A 15,869-nucleotide genomic window follows, 5' to 3' on the forward strand; every position below is an offset into this window, starting at 1 on the left:
GTAGCTGTGGATTCCCAAGCTTGATTCGAGAATATAAAGTCAAATGTATACTTTTTTTCTCGTCATCAGTATAGTGGTAGACAGTCTTAGATAAACAAGACATGCCCTTTGGAATAAAATGATGCTACAAATCTGAATCATTGTAGGGTTGTGCTCTGAACACTTTTCACCTCCCTGTGTGTTCACTGTTGCCTATCACAGTGGTAAAGCCTCCTCCAGGCAGAGAACCATGACATGTTGCTTACTATGATCCACTGAAGGTAAGGCTGTGGGAGGCCCCAGAGGTCTGCGTGATCCCTGATCCCGCAGGCGGAGAGGCTCCCGCCCTGCCATGCAGAGAGAGGCAGGGGGGGAGGTGGTGGTGGTGGTGGTGGTGGTAGAGCTGCGCCCCGCCTCTCTTCTACTTTGCCCCCCCCCCCTCCCCGCCCCCAGGCAGGATAGGGTCACCATGGTAACAGCCCTCAGGGAAATGGGGTTGAGGGGGGAGGGGTCGTAGCGTCGCTTCCAGTCTGCTCTGCATGGGGTCCGGCTGGCATGCTGGGACCCGGGCCGTTGAGGTGAAGAAGAATGGGGGACGAGCCTCATCTGGCTGTACCCCGACATGTCTGGCTTCTGGGCTGTAGACCCCGACTCTGGGGAATTGCGTTGCTTGTTATTGCATGTGGCATGCAGAAGTATAACTTTCTGAGCCCCTCGAAAACAAGCCAAAACGTGAGATCTTGAAAACTGAAATTCTGGATTTTAAGGAAAAAACACTTTATTTAATGTGCTCTAGAAAATATAGAAGAATGTGTTTGCAATGCATTTGCTCAACACTTTTGGTACCAATGCTTAAAAATATATTTTTTTTCTCTAGATTGAGTATTACTGCACAGTGCACTCTATTAACTGCTGTGTAAAGGGGCTTTCAATACAGGCTTGTCTGAACATACCAGGTGGTGCTTTCATTGTATGTGCTGTCATTGCAGACTTGTAAATTATGGTATTTATATCCTGCTTATCAGGATTACTAGCTGTCCCTACGCTTCAGCACTGATGCCACAAACCTCGGTAATTTTAATATAATACAAAGTTGCATTGGTACCGAAATCAATCGCTGGACAATATATGTAGTTCTTATGCAACACTGACGCCAGCTAGTGTTGGAACAAGGAACGGTAGGGAGGAATCCTTTTATAAGCATGACTCGAGCAAACACAAGTGTAACTTTCAGATGGTAGGACTTTAGTTGTTGACTGTTTGCGTGAAACCAGGGCTGTAGATACACCTTCTGAACGTACCTCTCTGTGCATCCAGCCCATCTTCTCGTCCCATTTATATGCGCCGCCATCTGGCACTTTCCACCATTTTGTTGTTGTTCTTTGGTGTTGCTTTGTGTTCCCTTTTGTCACAGCCAGAGGTTCACAATATCTTACCCTCTCTCTCTCTCTCTTGCTCGCTCTCTCTCTCTTTCACTGGACCTCCGCAGGGCACTGAGAAGTTGACCCGGGGCCCGGCAGACTCAACCCCGCTCCCCTCTCATTACCGCTTACTGAAGGGCCACGCCGCCGACTCCTCCCGAATCCACCTCGGAGTCCCGGAAACGTCGGCGCTGGGAATGCCTGAGCCCTTCCCTCAGAAACTGCTCCTGGCCCAGCGGCCCAAGGGAGGGGGGCCCGACCTCTGCTCCGCCGTCGGCCCCTGCGTCCTCCGTCTCTCAGGGGCCGGATTCGCCTATTACGCCCCGGGACCCGAGACCTCAGTGTAAATGCAAAAAATACGAACAATTACGCACACACTCGAATACACACACATATACCGGTGAGACATGGCGTCCATGCGTTCGGACGCAAGCTTCTCACCAACGTCTCGTGAGATGTCCGATTTGGGATCCGAGTTTTCAAGGTCTTTTTTTAATTTTCACCCCAGAGTATAAATAGATATACCCGGAAAACTGCAATACAACACATAAGCCACACTCCGTGCCCGCACATGGAAGGCGAAAAGCATGGAACGTCCCTACCCACACGGAGCTCAACATGTGCATTCTCTGGCCAACGTTTGCTTGGCCGTCCCTTTAGAGACGAGGGCCCTGGCCTCCCATTCTCACACACTCACACCATCCGGCAACACCCCCGTTGGGGTCCAACCCCTGTCGGTATGTTCCTGTTCCTCGCCCAGCTATCTATTCTACGTGAAGTTACTTGAAAGCAGCTGCTGTTTCGAGAGGACCGAGGGGGAACCATCCCGTGAATATCTGTGGTTCACCCATGTCAACGTGTCAACAGTTAGGCCCATGTCTTCTCTTTTACCTCCTTTTTGATTGTCCTGATCCCCTGTCTACTTCACTTTAACCATTTTTGACCATTACAAATATTTACGTCTGTGGTCCGGCCAAGTAGAAGCAGCATCCTGGGGTCTGCCCCGTCGTTGTGGGAGTGTTTGTGGGAGAGAGAGAGAGAGAGAGAGTGTGTGTGAGTGTGTGTTTGCAGGTGTCCCTCTGGGTACCTGTATACTGTATGATTGTGCTGTTGTTGTTGACACACCTTTGCCTTACAGTCACCCCACAGCAGCAGGCTAGGTGCCAAAGGAGACAGAGTTGGAGGTGTCAAAGAAGCCTTACATAACCCATCATCAGCTCAGTAGGGAACAAGCTGTGAAGAGAGGGATGTACACGTTCTCTAACCATCCTGCCTTAACTCAAAGAGGCCCATTTATTTTCAATAGAATTAATATCTACTCTTCTATTCGTTGACCACTTTTGCGAGTCGAGCATCGATGATTGTGTACGCCGATCATCCAGTGACGTATGTTCAGCTACGCGATGTCCCTTTTTCTCTTTTTCGTCCATGCTTTTTTTGTTGTTATTTTCAATAGAATTAATATCTACTCTTCTATTCGTTGACCACTTTTGCGAGTCGAGCATCGATGATTGTGTACGCCGATCATCCAGTGACGTATGTTCAGCTACGCGATGTCCCTTTTTCTCTTTTTCGTCCATGCTTTTTGTTGTTGTCGTCTCTTATTAAGCCCATCTCTGTTCGCTCACATTATCTGCCTGTGTAGGCTGCTTGATCTGTGTGTTGCATGCGGCTCATCTATTCTTCCCCTCGCTGTTCCCCTGCCTCACGCTCGCAGGCGTCATTCATCACCAACTGTATCACCATGACACCGCCCCCCCCCCATCTCCCAACCCCCCCTTTCCAATAACAATGAGAACGTATACTGCTCAATGTTGCCTCCCTGTGGCCATTTAGGGTTTCTGCAGTCGTGTGTTAATGTTCATGGGGCGCATGCTGGATTGAAGCTCCTTTTGGCCGTTTTTGTCAAGGCTGACAGAGTTGCTACGTGGATGTCCGGAATGACTTGAAGTCATTTGTTGCATTGTGCTTAAACCTGTCACTTGGTTGTATGTGTATGCTTGCTGCTGTGTGCTGCAAATGTTGGATGTCGGTTCCCCTAAGAATGCTTATGTCAAGCTCCTCGTATCAGGAGGGGCTTTATCTATACTGAATTGCTCGTTCTGTTTCTTGTTTCCTTTTTTTATATACACTGTTATAATAACTGTTATAATAACATGACGGTTACTGATGATGTCTGGCCGTTCCATTATAATATGGAGTAAGGATTGGAGGGGAGGTTGGATATTGAAGGAGGATGGGAGGCTTGAATCAGCGGCGTCACAATCAACTCTCAGAAGAAGAAGAAGAAGAAGAAGGAATGTGGAACTGATGTGTCCATATTGTCCTCCAGCCTAAGATTGTAGCTTGTAGACGACGCTCTTTTCTACATTTCTAGCATTAAGAGTCCTTTTCGGCCAAAGCTTGTCTGTCTGTCTCAATGAGTAGAGAGAGCTAGACAGTATGTCTGACTCTGAACCCTCTCTATATGTGTGTGTGTGTGTGTGTGTGTGTGTGTGTGTGTGTGTGTGTGTGTGTGTGTGTGTGTGTGTGTGTGTGTGTGTGTGTGTGTGTGTGTGCTGCTCACAACGTTAGCCCCGCAGTCAAGAAACATCCAGCCAGCTGCAAAACCATGTACTTAGATAGATTGTCTGCCGCTCCCATTTTGTTTGTGTTTCCTTTCTGCAAATACTACTGCTCTAGGGTTCAGAGGTCCGGACTCGATTTTCCGTTGGTTTCTGTTTTTCCACTCGACCTGACACAACCTATGACCTCAGAGGTTAGCCAGAGAGAGAGAGAGCGAGAGGGAAATTGGTGCTTGTTATGCAGTGTTTCACCTCACTATGGCGTTACGGCCATACCGTACTGTACACCCCTGAGGTGGCATGTCACAGAACAAAAGCCCACTACAACCATGTTGTAAGGTCTATTTTTAATACCGCGGAGCAATGGTGGAACTCAGATCACTCAAAGACCATATAGATCTATCTGTATAGATATTATTTTTCATTGTTATTTTTTTAATCATTGTCCCAACTCACGACACACTGTCATTTTTTGTCCAAGGTGTAACTGTTGACTCAATCAGTTCGTCCTCTTGTGTTATTTATGTTGGCCACGGTTGTGAATACTTATTTTGCACACTTCTGTATCCTGGAGATAAGACTATTTTTAACACTATTTATTTAGAATATGTATTTCAAGTTTGTATCCAAAACGAGAACAAAATACATCCTATGAGAATAGCTCAATAGTTCTACACGCACTTTGTTTTATGAAACAGATTAGTTTATCCCCTAAAAGTTATATAGATATATAAAAAGAAGGCCTAATGTTCACATATTGGGGTTTATATAAGTGTTCACTTTGTCCTCACAGGTTATTTTTCTAAGAATAGTAGTAGTGAGCTAAAACAAATGTACGTGTGACCAAATTGACTAGGAATGAACTGTCTCGATAGGCGTCAGATATCGTCCAATAGGTTTTAATTGCACCAGCCTTCTTCTGCTTACTGGAATGTCAAACAGCTTTTTTAAGCCCATCGGCGCAACCGCGGCAGGTGCTCGTGACGTCACCTGCTGAGCTCAACGAGCGCGTTGGATGGCTGTGCTCTCAGTCGCAGCGTAGAGCGAACTGCATCCCATACCTTCAGTACTGTACAGTACTGTTTGTATTACTAAACAGGTTTTGACAACTTTTTTTGTATGAAAATTTTAAAATTATGTTCATCTGTTGACTTTTTCCTGTCAGCATATCTGTAGCGAATGAGGGCAAATCACTGTATTGTCATTCTGCCTGTACTAAGGAAGCAAAATAAAAAATGAATAAAAAAGGTCTTGGGTTCTCTCCATATAATTGTCTAAATTGTAATGGTTCAACAGTTGCCTAATTCCAATTAGATTATATTGTAAATAAAGCTGTACTTGTCTATATGTGTCCAATATGTTGATATTCTCTTTTGTTATTGTTTACTCTGGACAAACCGTAGGCTTATTCATTATACAAATTATGTATTGGGATCATGGGTATAAATAATCAAAACATTTCAATCCGACATTAGTATTTTGCATTAAGTCAATCATTCACTGACATAACGTAATCTCACTAGTCCTCGCTGTTACATTTCTTTATTATTTAATGGCTATAATACCATACATTTGTTTACACATTTCTTCTAAAAAAAAAATCCTAACGAAACAATATCTGAATTTCAACGCGCGAGGCTTCAAATCAATAGCCTATTCAAGATGGATGCCTTTGAAGAGAATGGAGCAGAAGGGCTCACAACAAGAAGGTGTGTTATCCGAATTACCACAGAAATACCAAGATGACCCAACATTTTGGACATGGGTGAGCAGGAAATGTTGTGTTTAGAAACACAAAGTTACAATATGCTTAAATTTAACGCTGGACTTTTATGCTAGCAACGGTCCAAATAAACTTTTGGTTCGCAAAGAAGTCAGCAATTTAAATCCAAACTGTCCTTTATAAAGGAACCACAATTTTAATCTCATTGAAATATGCAGGGTAATATACTCACTGTGCAGCATTAACCAGCCAATTGTCATTCAGTTGCAGTCAATTTTCATTCAGTTTCATTCTGACCATGATAATATTTCCATTTATACTTGGCGTTTCAAGTATAGTTATGTGGGAGTTCAAACCTCAATCGTCACTCATGTCTCTGCCTCTTTTGTCACCTTTCTTGAAGGAACATCATCTCAAGCTCTTTCATTTCTGTTAGACACTAATCGTTGGCCTCGCTATTTTCAGAATAATCAATGTCTGTTTTTGAGATTTTTTCCTTTGCCTTTTTTGGCCCATCATTTTCTGCGTTCTGACTATACTCATTGGAGACATGAGCATTGAGATCAAAATTCTTTGTTGAAAAAGCCATTCAACAGTTCAGGCCGGGCACGGCTATCATCCTTTTCTGTTAGAGCTGAACCAATTCATTATTGACCTTGTTCCGCTCTATTTGAGTGTCCATTACCTCTCTCTTTCCAGAAAGTTATTGATAGTCGGTACAAGAAAGATCATATCTCCCTGTTTAGCAAGACTTATCCAGTTGATTTGATACATCCACTCTATTCAATTACCTCCATTGTTGTTCGTCACTATGTTATGTGGAGAACCCTACCTGTGGGTTCCTTAGATAACTATAACAGCAACAACAACAAAGAAGCGCTTTGTGAAAGTCAAAAGGTGTAGAAGCAATGTCAGATGTATCAGAACAGATTACAGACGAATTACATCACACATTGCAATGCACACACGGCATTGATAAAAAAAAAGGACAGTGTGAATTTTATGATGTTCCTGCCCAGAAAATTATAGTCTTTGAATAAATACATCATGAACATCTGAACAACAATTCTGACTCTGTGTGTTAAAAATACAACATAAGGTATTGAAGTTTGCATTTTTGCTCCCTATAGTACCAACAAACCACAAATAACCTTGTATGTGTGAAAGGCTTCCCAGGCATCTAAACACTTTCTGATGCTTATCTCCTGATTTCGGAATGTGATCATCTACTGGACAGGCTAAATGTGGCATACCTATTCTCCACACTAGAGGTCACTGTTGGATAAAAGCTGCACTGGCATCGATGCAAAAAAAGCTACCTAATGAATTCCCCTCCCTTTCCGTCTCTCTCCACATGTCTGCATCATAATAGATTCACAGTGGCCGATTGTGCATGTGAATGTGTGCGAGCCGTTAGCGATTTTTGCTCCTCCCTAACCACCCATCCGCACACTCCCCCCCCCCCCCCCTCGCTCGCCAGCCGTCTACTGCTCCGCATCCCTCTCTTCAGAGGACCTGTCAGCGGCAGCCATAGTTCTCCTCCCATCGTCTCGTTCGCAGCATCCTCTCCATCCATCGCCTACCATCATCGCCCTGGCAACACCTCCCCTCAGTAGGACATTCCCACAATCAGGGTCTGCAGCCAGCGAGAAGGAACGGCAGGTTCCCAACCTGCTTTCCTCTCATCAACCTGGGGTCGTGTACCTAGCAGACCACCCCCTGCTCCCCAGCCTCTTCCTCCAGCTCCATCACGTCAGTCCACTGTCCCTCTTCTAGAACTCGGTTGCAAGTAAGCAGGCAAGCTGTCTCTTCTTCGCGCTAAGGCATCTGCTGGCTGCTGGACAGCTGGTCTTCCGCTGGCCCTTTGGAGGATGTTCCTATGGATGAACACGGAGGAAATGGCCCTTGGGGAGCTGCTGGAGAGTCTGAGGACCGTCGGCAAGAGCATAGGTGGGTGACTGACGACAATACGCTGACTAAGTGTTATTGCTTTAACCTATATTATTCGATTCCGCAGAGAAGAGGAGGTATTGCACAGTGATGTCATGCATGGCTGCTGAGTTCAAGCACTCGGATCTGCATGGGGACAGTGACAGGAACACGCATTATATTTCATGCCATGCAACACATTTCACCATGATCACTCAATTCTATGCAGATTGGTTGCATATGCTTTAGCTTTTATTGGGTAAATAAATGACATGTTGGCCATGAGAGAAATTAGTTGTGACATCATTGGCAAGTTGATCTATGATATTCCACAGTCGATTTATTGTTACATTTTATGATTGTATTTGATCAAGTACGTAGGATGTCTTATGCCTTTGATATCATTGAGATCCACACCTTATTCACTGACATCACTTACAGTGCCATGTTCACACCTCTGTTGTGTTTGGACTATTGCTGCAATGTTTGTTATTTACTGGAGAGAGTACAGCAAATCATTTTGGATACATTTGATCTAGGAATATTTAGGATTTAGGCATTTAGGGTGGGGTGCCCATTGCCTACAGAGAAACTTGGCACATTAGGGATTTAACCACCTGTTTTGGCTAGTACTGTAGTTTCCCTGGAAGAGATATCACAATGGTGATCTCAAACAGACTGTCAAAGGCAGTTTCCTCTGGGTTAATTGGAAAGATTTTAGACATATTCAGTTAATTGACACGTGTTATTTTATGTATTTGTTTCTTATTCTTGGATTAACACATCTTAAATCTGCATGGTGTGAAATGTTGCTTGGAAATCAAAATCCAAACATGACATGATTCTGACACACCCAGAGCTCTTCCCACAGTTCTTCCACATTGTACAGTTTGCTTTTGGTTGACATTCAAGGTTAAACCCTTACGCGTGATACCCTGCCATTTAGTATTTAAAATAACTTTATTTTTAATCCCCAATAATCTAATTCCAATAGTTGAATTGCTTTTTCCAAATTTTCTCTTATCCACTTATAGAGGAATTCTTTATCCACTTAATACACACACACAGATGCTGTAGAAGGCACACACACACACACACACACACACACACACACACACACACACACACACACACACACACACACACACACACACACACACACACACACACACACACACACACACAGTGTTGCCTCGTATGTATTTGCAACTCGTCGATATATAGTGAGGTCAGTGATGCAAATAGGGTTGAGTCAGCGTCGTGTAAAAATAAAAGCTATGTTGTATGGCGTGCTCTTTCTGAGCTAGAAGTCCAATGTCAAAGACCACACAGACCCCCTTGCCTGTGGTTCCTATGCTCTTAGTCATATTGTTTGATGTAGCAGCTGTCGCTACGCCTTTATAAAACGTTCAACTGGACGTTGAACCTTTCAATTTGCTTGACAAAATAAGAGCAAGAAAAAAAAAAGCTTCAAACCTACAATATTTCTGCACCTATCTACCCCATTTAAAGATAGCTGAACTACAAAGATGCTTGAGAATAAAGTACACACATCCATCCACGGATTCTTTCTCCACAATTTTTTTATTTTGTTTCACTGTTGCCTGACAGTGATTCTCGGCTGAAAAACGTTTAGCTGTAACTGTAGCTACAACTCATGCCGCCAGAGACTGCGATTGGGAAAACAGGCTTAGTGCAGGTTTAAAATAATGTCCCCTCTGTAATTCACTCACATGATACCTTTCAAAGTGCTAAACATACAATGTCACACGTTTGGTTGCACACCATTGTGAGTGAGATACAGAGACAAAAATGTGCCCAGGCATTTAAAGGCCACTCCGGAAGGGAAGTTGTGTTCAACATTGATCCCAGGTGACAGGAAATGTAGCACTACAGGAGAGGGGGAGAAAGAGTGAGGAAGACAGAGAGAGTTTGGAGGAATTCAGAGCCAGGGAGGTATGCTATAAAGGGATTGAATCTGAATAACTACATGTACTTCCAACTTTTTTAAACAAGCCTTTTTAGATGAATGCTAAAATCAATTAGAAAGCGCATGAAACTAGAAAGCAGGTATACTTTTTTTTGTCATTGATTTAGATTTTAAATGTATATTTTGTATGTAACATTATCTTTGTTTTTACTTTTCAAATGACATTGCACAATATTGTTTTTCTTTTTTGTATGTGCAGTACTGAAGCAGTAAATGGATGCAATCTGCAGGGTAAATGCATTGCATTAGTTTGGCTCTGGTGAACTCTGGTCTCCTTCTGACCTACTTCCTGTCCTATCAAAGTGACACGTTCAGTTAGAGAGATCACAGCAGCATGCACGGACGTCTTCATGTGCCCAGCAGAGACCCACTAGCCAATTTAATAATATTAGTGTAATATTATTAAAATTGCCTTGTTCACCAGGAGTCGGATGTCCGCTTTAAGCCTGTGGGCTTTAGCCACAATGACCAGAAGGCCTATGTGAGTCCTTTTATTTGCCTATGGACCCACACAAATGCTATTCCGGCCCATCCCTGCCTCAATAAGAACCAGTTCAGATGTCTCAGGGTGGTTAAGCAGTAAAGCATACGAGTGTTATCTGGTGATGATGGTAAACAGGAAACTGTTTTATAACCAAGCAGGTGTGCAGATCTATTCTGAGGACATGGCCCGCTATATGGAGAGCATGTGTGAAGCCCGATTGGGTGAAGGTTAGCCTAAGCCCCCAGCCAGTCAGCTGAGGACCAGGAGGAATTAAAAGTGTGGTCATTCAAGTGCCTTTTTGCTTTGCTAGCATTCAAGCTGCATCTTGATGTCATTCTTGTGTCCTTGAATCCGTTGCTTCATGGTCTTGTGTCTCATGTTAAGCCTCCATCTCCACCAGCCTATTTGCATCTCCACAACAGGAATGTAATCCAAACCATTGTCATTGTTACTGCAGTGCTATGATCAAAGACCAGAGGTTTTGCTCTGTTTTAGATATGGTTTTATTAGTGCTTTCTATGTACAGTCCCAGATGGGAAATGTTGTTCTTCCCAGAATTTGTGTGTGTGTGTGTGTGTGTGTGTGTGTGTGTGTGTGTGTGTGTGTGTGTGTGTGTGTGTGTGTGTGTGTGTGTGTGTGTGTGTGTGTGTGTGTGTGTGTGTGTGTGTGTGTGTGTGTGTGTGTGTGTGTGTGTGCGCGTGATCCATACAAGCATGAAGGTGATGATTTGATAAACATCTGTGGACGTAGCTGCCGGTGGGGAAGTCGAGAGCTGCTGTCAAGGCAGCGTCATGCTAGCATGATTAACCAGTGACGAAGGAAAAGGGGATGGTGAGGAGGGGGAGACCAGGGGGAGAGATAGAGATGGAGACCGCAGTCCCTCATCAGTATGTGAGAGAGAACAGCTCTGCTCCCCGCTCTATTCTAAGCCTGCACCATGCAAGTAGGATCTTGGCAGCTCGAACCGCACAACGCCGCCACAATGGTCCACTCACAGCACACAAACACAGCGTGGCTAGCAAGCAGCCTCCTGCTTGTGGTTGCTGCTCGGTGCTACATCTAACCTACGTTATCTGCAGAATTTTCTTGGTCATTTACCCGCAGCTATCCACAGTCTACAGCCATATAGTGTTGTTGTTTTTGAAGGTTGTTGTCATTATCTTTTGACCTTGCTCTTTAAAATACCCAATGTATTTACTGCCTGTGCAATGATAGAGGGAATAGTAGATGGTCAAAGAAAAGGAAAAAAAGGCAGATTAGTGTGGGCGCATCCCGATATAATTAACCCAAGCAGCAGAAGGGGATTTGCTCAACCCCCTGTTTTACCCCTCCTCCTTCCTCTCACACACACACCCCCTGTCCTCCCCCCCTCTCGCTTGCTCTCTCTTGCTCTATCGCTCTCTCTCGCTGTCTCTCTCTCTCTCTTGCTCTCTTCCTAGTGGTGCATATGCTGCTCTGGTGTGGCACCAATGCGTAGCAGCATTGAGTAGTGCATGCGGTGGAGAGTGTGTACCACTGTGTGTGCGTCTGTGTCTGCCAGTGCATAGCCAGGACTGCCTCACCTCTAGCTAGCGCAGTGAGCACGTTGTCACCGGTGCTTGTGCTGGCGTGGGGCTCAGGTCTTCTCTCTCTGGGTGATTTCGCTCTGCTTGCGATTGGAACACTGTAGCGTTCTCCTTCCAATGCTTCCTGAGGAGGCATCCACCTCCACCTCCTCCAACCACCAGGCTCATCTAGCCCAGAGACCCTGGCTCGCTGCCCAAGCAGGCGCTACACATGCATGAGGAGGATTCTATGCTGGACTCTGATGAGCCACTACACTTACTCAGGAGCCTCTGACTGTGTGAAGCGGAGTGCTGCAGAACCGGTGGTGGCTGGTCCGGAGACTGAATGAGCCAGAGTATAGCATTTCATTTTTTTGTGTTAACTGCGTGCGACCAGGAGACTTCGGGCTGATGTCGCTGAATGACTTTCTTCGCGATGGTGGTGAGGCACCGTACCGGATCATGAACCGGCTTAGCCAGCTGATTCAGAACCTGGACATCACTGGGCTGGCCCCTACATTTTCTTTCAGCCCGTCCAGCCGAAGGAACTCCTGGAGAGAATGGGAAGGTAAGATTGATGCCACTGTGCAGGTGTTGCAGGTGCATTCTCATTTGTGTGTGGGTGGGGGTTTTGGCTAGGTTTTCTTGCTGGAGCTCCTTAGGGCAGTGAGTCAAGATAATCACACACAGACCCTTTCCTGTGGGCACCCCCTGCACTGCTTACTGGGGGAGTGTCTATGTGGACGCCCAAATATGTGTGTCGCTTTCTCTCTTCAAGTCCGTGGGCTTGTGTGCACAAGCACAACTGCACCAATAGAGTGAAGCAGCCTTTGGGGGAGCAGTACAAAACTGGACAGTTTGTTCAGTTACCAGTTAAGTTTCAGACTGAACAGACTAAAACTCTAGAGATAGACAGACTGTCTATCTCTATAACACAAACATTGCAGCAATCCGTTTTTTTCTCTCCTAGTTTATTTATCTTTCGCTGCGTACTGGGATTCCATCCGTACCAGCAGCGGAAGGTGTGCGGTGGAGGGAGTGATGGTGATTTGTGATAAGAGTCAGACATTTTTGATGTCAAACTGGTGCTTTGAAACAGTTTGAGGAGGACCACCAGAAGAATCACTATGTTTTCGAGGAAGCGCAAGAGCATCGCGTCGAAGCGTGAGAGCGTGGCGTTGATGCCCCTCGTGCCGCTGAAGCCCAGTGAGTCTAAACATTCTGGAAACATGTTTCTTTCTACCTGATGTTTGGTTGTCACATTAGCCGTTCATCTGTCCTTTGGATAATGTGGGGATCTGTTATTAATTAATTGTAAGTGACCACTTGTGTGTGTTTTTGCGTTCAGTGTCTTGAGTTTTAGGAGCGTCTGCAGGCTGTGGACATAGCCAGAGAGGGTGATTGCCTCCCCTCCTACCAACTCTGCTAAAGTCGTTAGCCATAAGGTCAATGCATCCAAAGTTCAGACTGCTGTGTTGATAGTTTTCTTGTTTAGCAGACAGTAAGGAAAACATTTTTTTAAATTTTTCTTACTTTGGTAAAACTTTAGAAGCGAACATGAGTTTTATAGCATCTTTTTTCAGCAGGATCCGTCAGTGTTGCTGTACGTAATCAATCCTGCATGCAGGGGTTGCCAACATTGCACACACTTTCTCTAAGTCCCCTTTGTCATGGTAATCCTGAACCACGGCCTCCGTTTGGCTCGAAGGAAACTATGAATCAGTGGTTTACAGTGAATGGACACGTCATGGTCCGTCAATGGACTGTATGCTTTCTAAATCATCCCTCTGTATTTCCTCCATTAGAAACTGTGTGTTAATTAGTGTCCCCCCCCCCCCCCCCCACCCCTGTTTTTATGTGAATTTAGGGCGTTCCTTGAGCCAATGGCCGAAGTATTTCGCTTTCAAGGTTTACAACCCTGATAACACTGTGCTCCTGATCCCATTAAACAGTGCACGTACATGCCCCAGCAGGTGTGTGTGTGTGTGTGTGTGTGTCACATTTGAACCCAAGTATAGCTATATATAGAGTCACGTGCATGCCTTAGGACACAGGCAGACACTACCACACACTTGTCTTGCCTAGTTGGCAACTATTGGACAAAATTTGGGGGGACAGTCGTACAACGGAATACACTAAATGTCAGCTTTTATCAATTGAAATTAACTCACAAAAGGACAGTGTCCATCTCATAGGCTCAATCAGAATTAGGTCATTTTAAGAGGATTCCTAAGAATGGAGTCTTTGAGTGGTGTAAACAAGAACAGCAGCTTTGAATTGATGCAGTCCATGAATGGTCAAATGGGGATTCAGAGCGCGTTTGAAAAGACAGAATGGGTTCTTTGTTCAGAGCCACCAGATCAGTTGAGATAAGGCCAATTTGGACTCGAGCCTCCGTTGACTTAGGTAAATGAGCGCGGGCAGAATGGACTGCGTTGTTCGCACGCCTACCGAGCTACTGAATCAAAACAACGCAGAAAATATAATACCTGAAGCTGCGCAGTGCAAAAATACATCCAGAAAGTGACAACCGAATCAGCTGGACGCTCAAATCAAGTGAGGCAGTTACAAAAACAGAATAGAAGGCAACATGCAAAGCTCTTACTGTCAATGACACACCGTGCACTCCAAGAGCTAGATAGGCTTCGAGAGATTAGAGAGTCAAAAGTGGGAGGATGTCCTATTGACCTGGGAGGGTTCAGGTGATCGCTCTCCCAACAGGGGAAAGGGTATTTGGCCTGACAGGAACAGTGGGTGTGGTCTTGGTCCACAAGCTTTTGTTTATTTGGGAAGGTAACCCGAAGTTGTAAGAGGAAGCCCTCAGTCTAAGAGTTGCTACAGGCTATAGCGCACCTGCAGTCAGACACATAGCCTTAGAGACCGACTGGGGGTTAGATCCTGTGTGTGTGTGTGTGTGTGTTAATGGGCAGATGAGGTGAAAGATTGAGGCAGAATGCCTCGGAGATAGTTCAGGAACGGCATGGATCAGATCTTCACGGAGACGAGCAGCGGAACAGACAGGGCTTTGGAAGGCAGTAGGGTAGTGAGCGGGATGGGAGGGGAGGAGATGAGAGGTTCTTCAGGTGAGTCGACTGAGGAGGAGGAGGAGGAGGAGGTGGAGGAGGTAGTGGCATGGGATCAGAGGGGCTCTGAGCTGGGCTTTAGGTTGTACATGAGGGACGAAGTGGAGAGGAGTTCAGAAGCAAACGTAGAGTCCGCCCCACGGCTGGGCAGAAGGGCAATGACCCTTCCAGCGGGGCCACGCAGGGAACCGCCGCAAACGCTCGGCGAGGAACAGATAGAGCAAAAACTTTGGGGGGGAGACCAGGCAAAGGAAGAGGAAGGTGAGAGGACGGGGACGAAGGAGGGCGCAGTAGTGAGGCAAGGGGAGACAACGGAGAGAGCGCTGGAGGTGTGCTTGAGTCCCATCGAGCAAAGCAAAGGCTATGTGCGAATCTCTCTGGATGAGGTCGAAAGATACTACAGGTTTTCCCGCTGCTGCCATTGGCTGAACCGTAAGTGTCTCATATCCATCTAACATGAGTTAGTTTAACGTTGAAGAGATTCTGTTTTGGTCATGTCTCTCTGTGTGTACATCATTACATAACCTCACGTGCACACCGACCTTAATCCGTATGATGTCACACCTGCTCCATGTTATTCATTGGCAGGTGATTGTTGTTATCTTTACCCATTTGGCTCCATGCCTACTGCAGGACACTTCCGGTCTAGCTTTTCTGCTGCTAATCGGAAGGACAGTATTAGCATACTGCTTCTGGAACCTACTCAAGCTATCCCTTTCAGTGTAGTTGGAAGGCCACATACTTAACTGCATAGAGACTCAAACCTGATGCCAAAAAAGATATTTTTTGGATATGTGATTATGCAAGGTTGAAGATATCAACCTTGCCACTGAAGTATTTGACGTTGCTGTGTGGGGTCTGTGAAATGAGCAGGACGGAGTTGGTGAGTGGGATTTCTATTGAATTAAACCACCTCCCACTCCCTCTTTATCTTTAATCCATCCTTATTCTGTTATTCACAGAGCCCATCCTCAGTAATATACCTAATGTCACTCCATCGGTTTTCAAAATTATGGTTAATCTCCTTATTTCCCTCCATGTTTCTCCTTAAAATGATTTCTTGCCAAAGGACCTTCATGGGAGACTTATTAGCATCCTCACATCTGACCTTAAACTGGTTACTGCACATTGCCCTCTTTGAACCTCATCTGA

General features: G+C 45.3%; 2 protein-coding genes across 7 annotated transcripts in view; both read left to right on the plus strand.

Annotated features, from left to right (window-relative positions):
• The window catches only part of LOC115533563 (probable phospholipid-transporting ATPase IH), a 38,645-nt gene extending 33,338 nt beyond the window's left edge, over window positions 1-5,307 (plus strand). For 2 of the 3 annotated variants that reach the window (XM_030344111.1, XM_030344112.1), the window contains one exon: window positions 1,469-5,307. In XM_030344111.1, coding sequence (XP_030199971.1) covers window positions 1,469-1,747 — 279 coding nt within the window. In that variant the 3' untranslated portion in view covers window positions 1,748-5,307. The remainder of the gene's footprint in view (window positions 1-1,468) is intronic. The other variant, XM_030344113.1, reaches the window with a different exon arrangement.
• A 6,257-nt stretch (window positions 5,308-11,564) lies between these two features.
• Window positions 11,565-15,869, plus strand: part of mcf2lb (mcf.2 cell line derived transforming sequence-like b) — a 34,631-nt gene continuing 30,326 nt past the window's right edge. The window contains exon 1 of one of the 4 annotated variants that reach the window (XM_030343441.1): window positions 11,565-12,202. In XM_030343441.1, coding sequence (XP_030199301.1) covers window positions 12,046-12,202 — 157 coding nt within the window. In that variant the 5' untranslated portion in view covers window positions 11,565-12,045. Of the gene's footprint in view, window positions 12,203-14,433; window positions 15,150-15,869 lie in introns of those variants that run through there. The other 3 variants (XM_030343440.1, XM_030343439.1, XM_030343438.1) reach the window with 3 other exon arrangements.

Source organism: Gadus morhua, chromosome 20, assembly GCF_902167405.1.
Source record: "Gadus morhua chromosome 20, gadMor3.0, whole genome shotgun sequence".
Lineage (NCBI taxonomy): Eukaryota > Metazoa > Chordata > Actinopteri > Gadiformes > Gadidae > Gadus > Gadus morhua.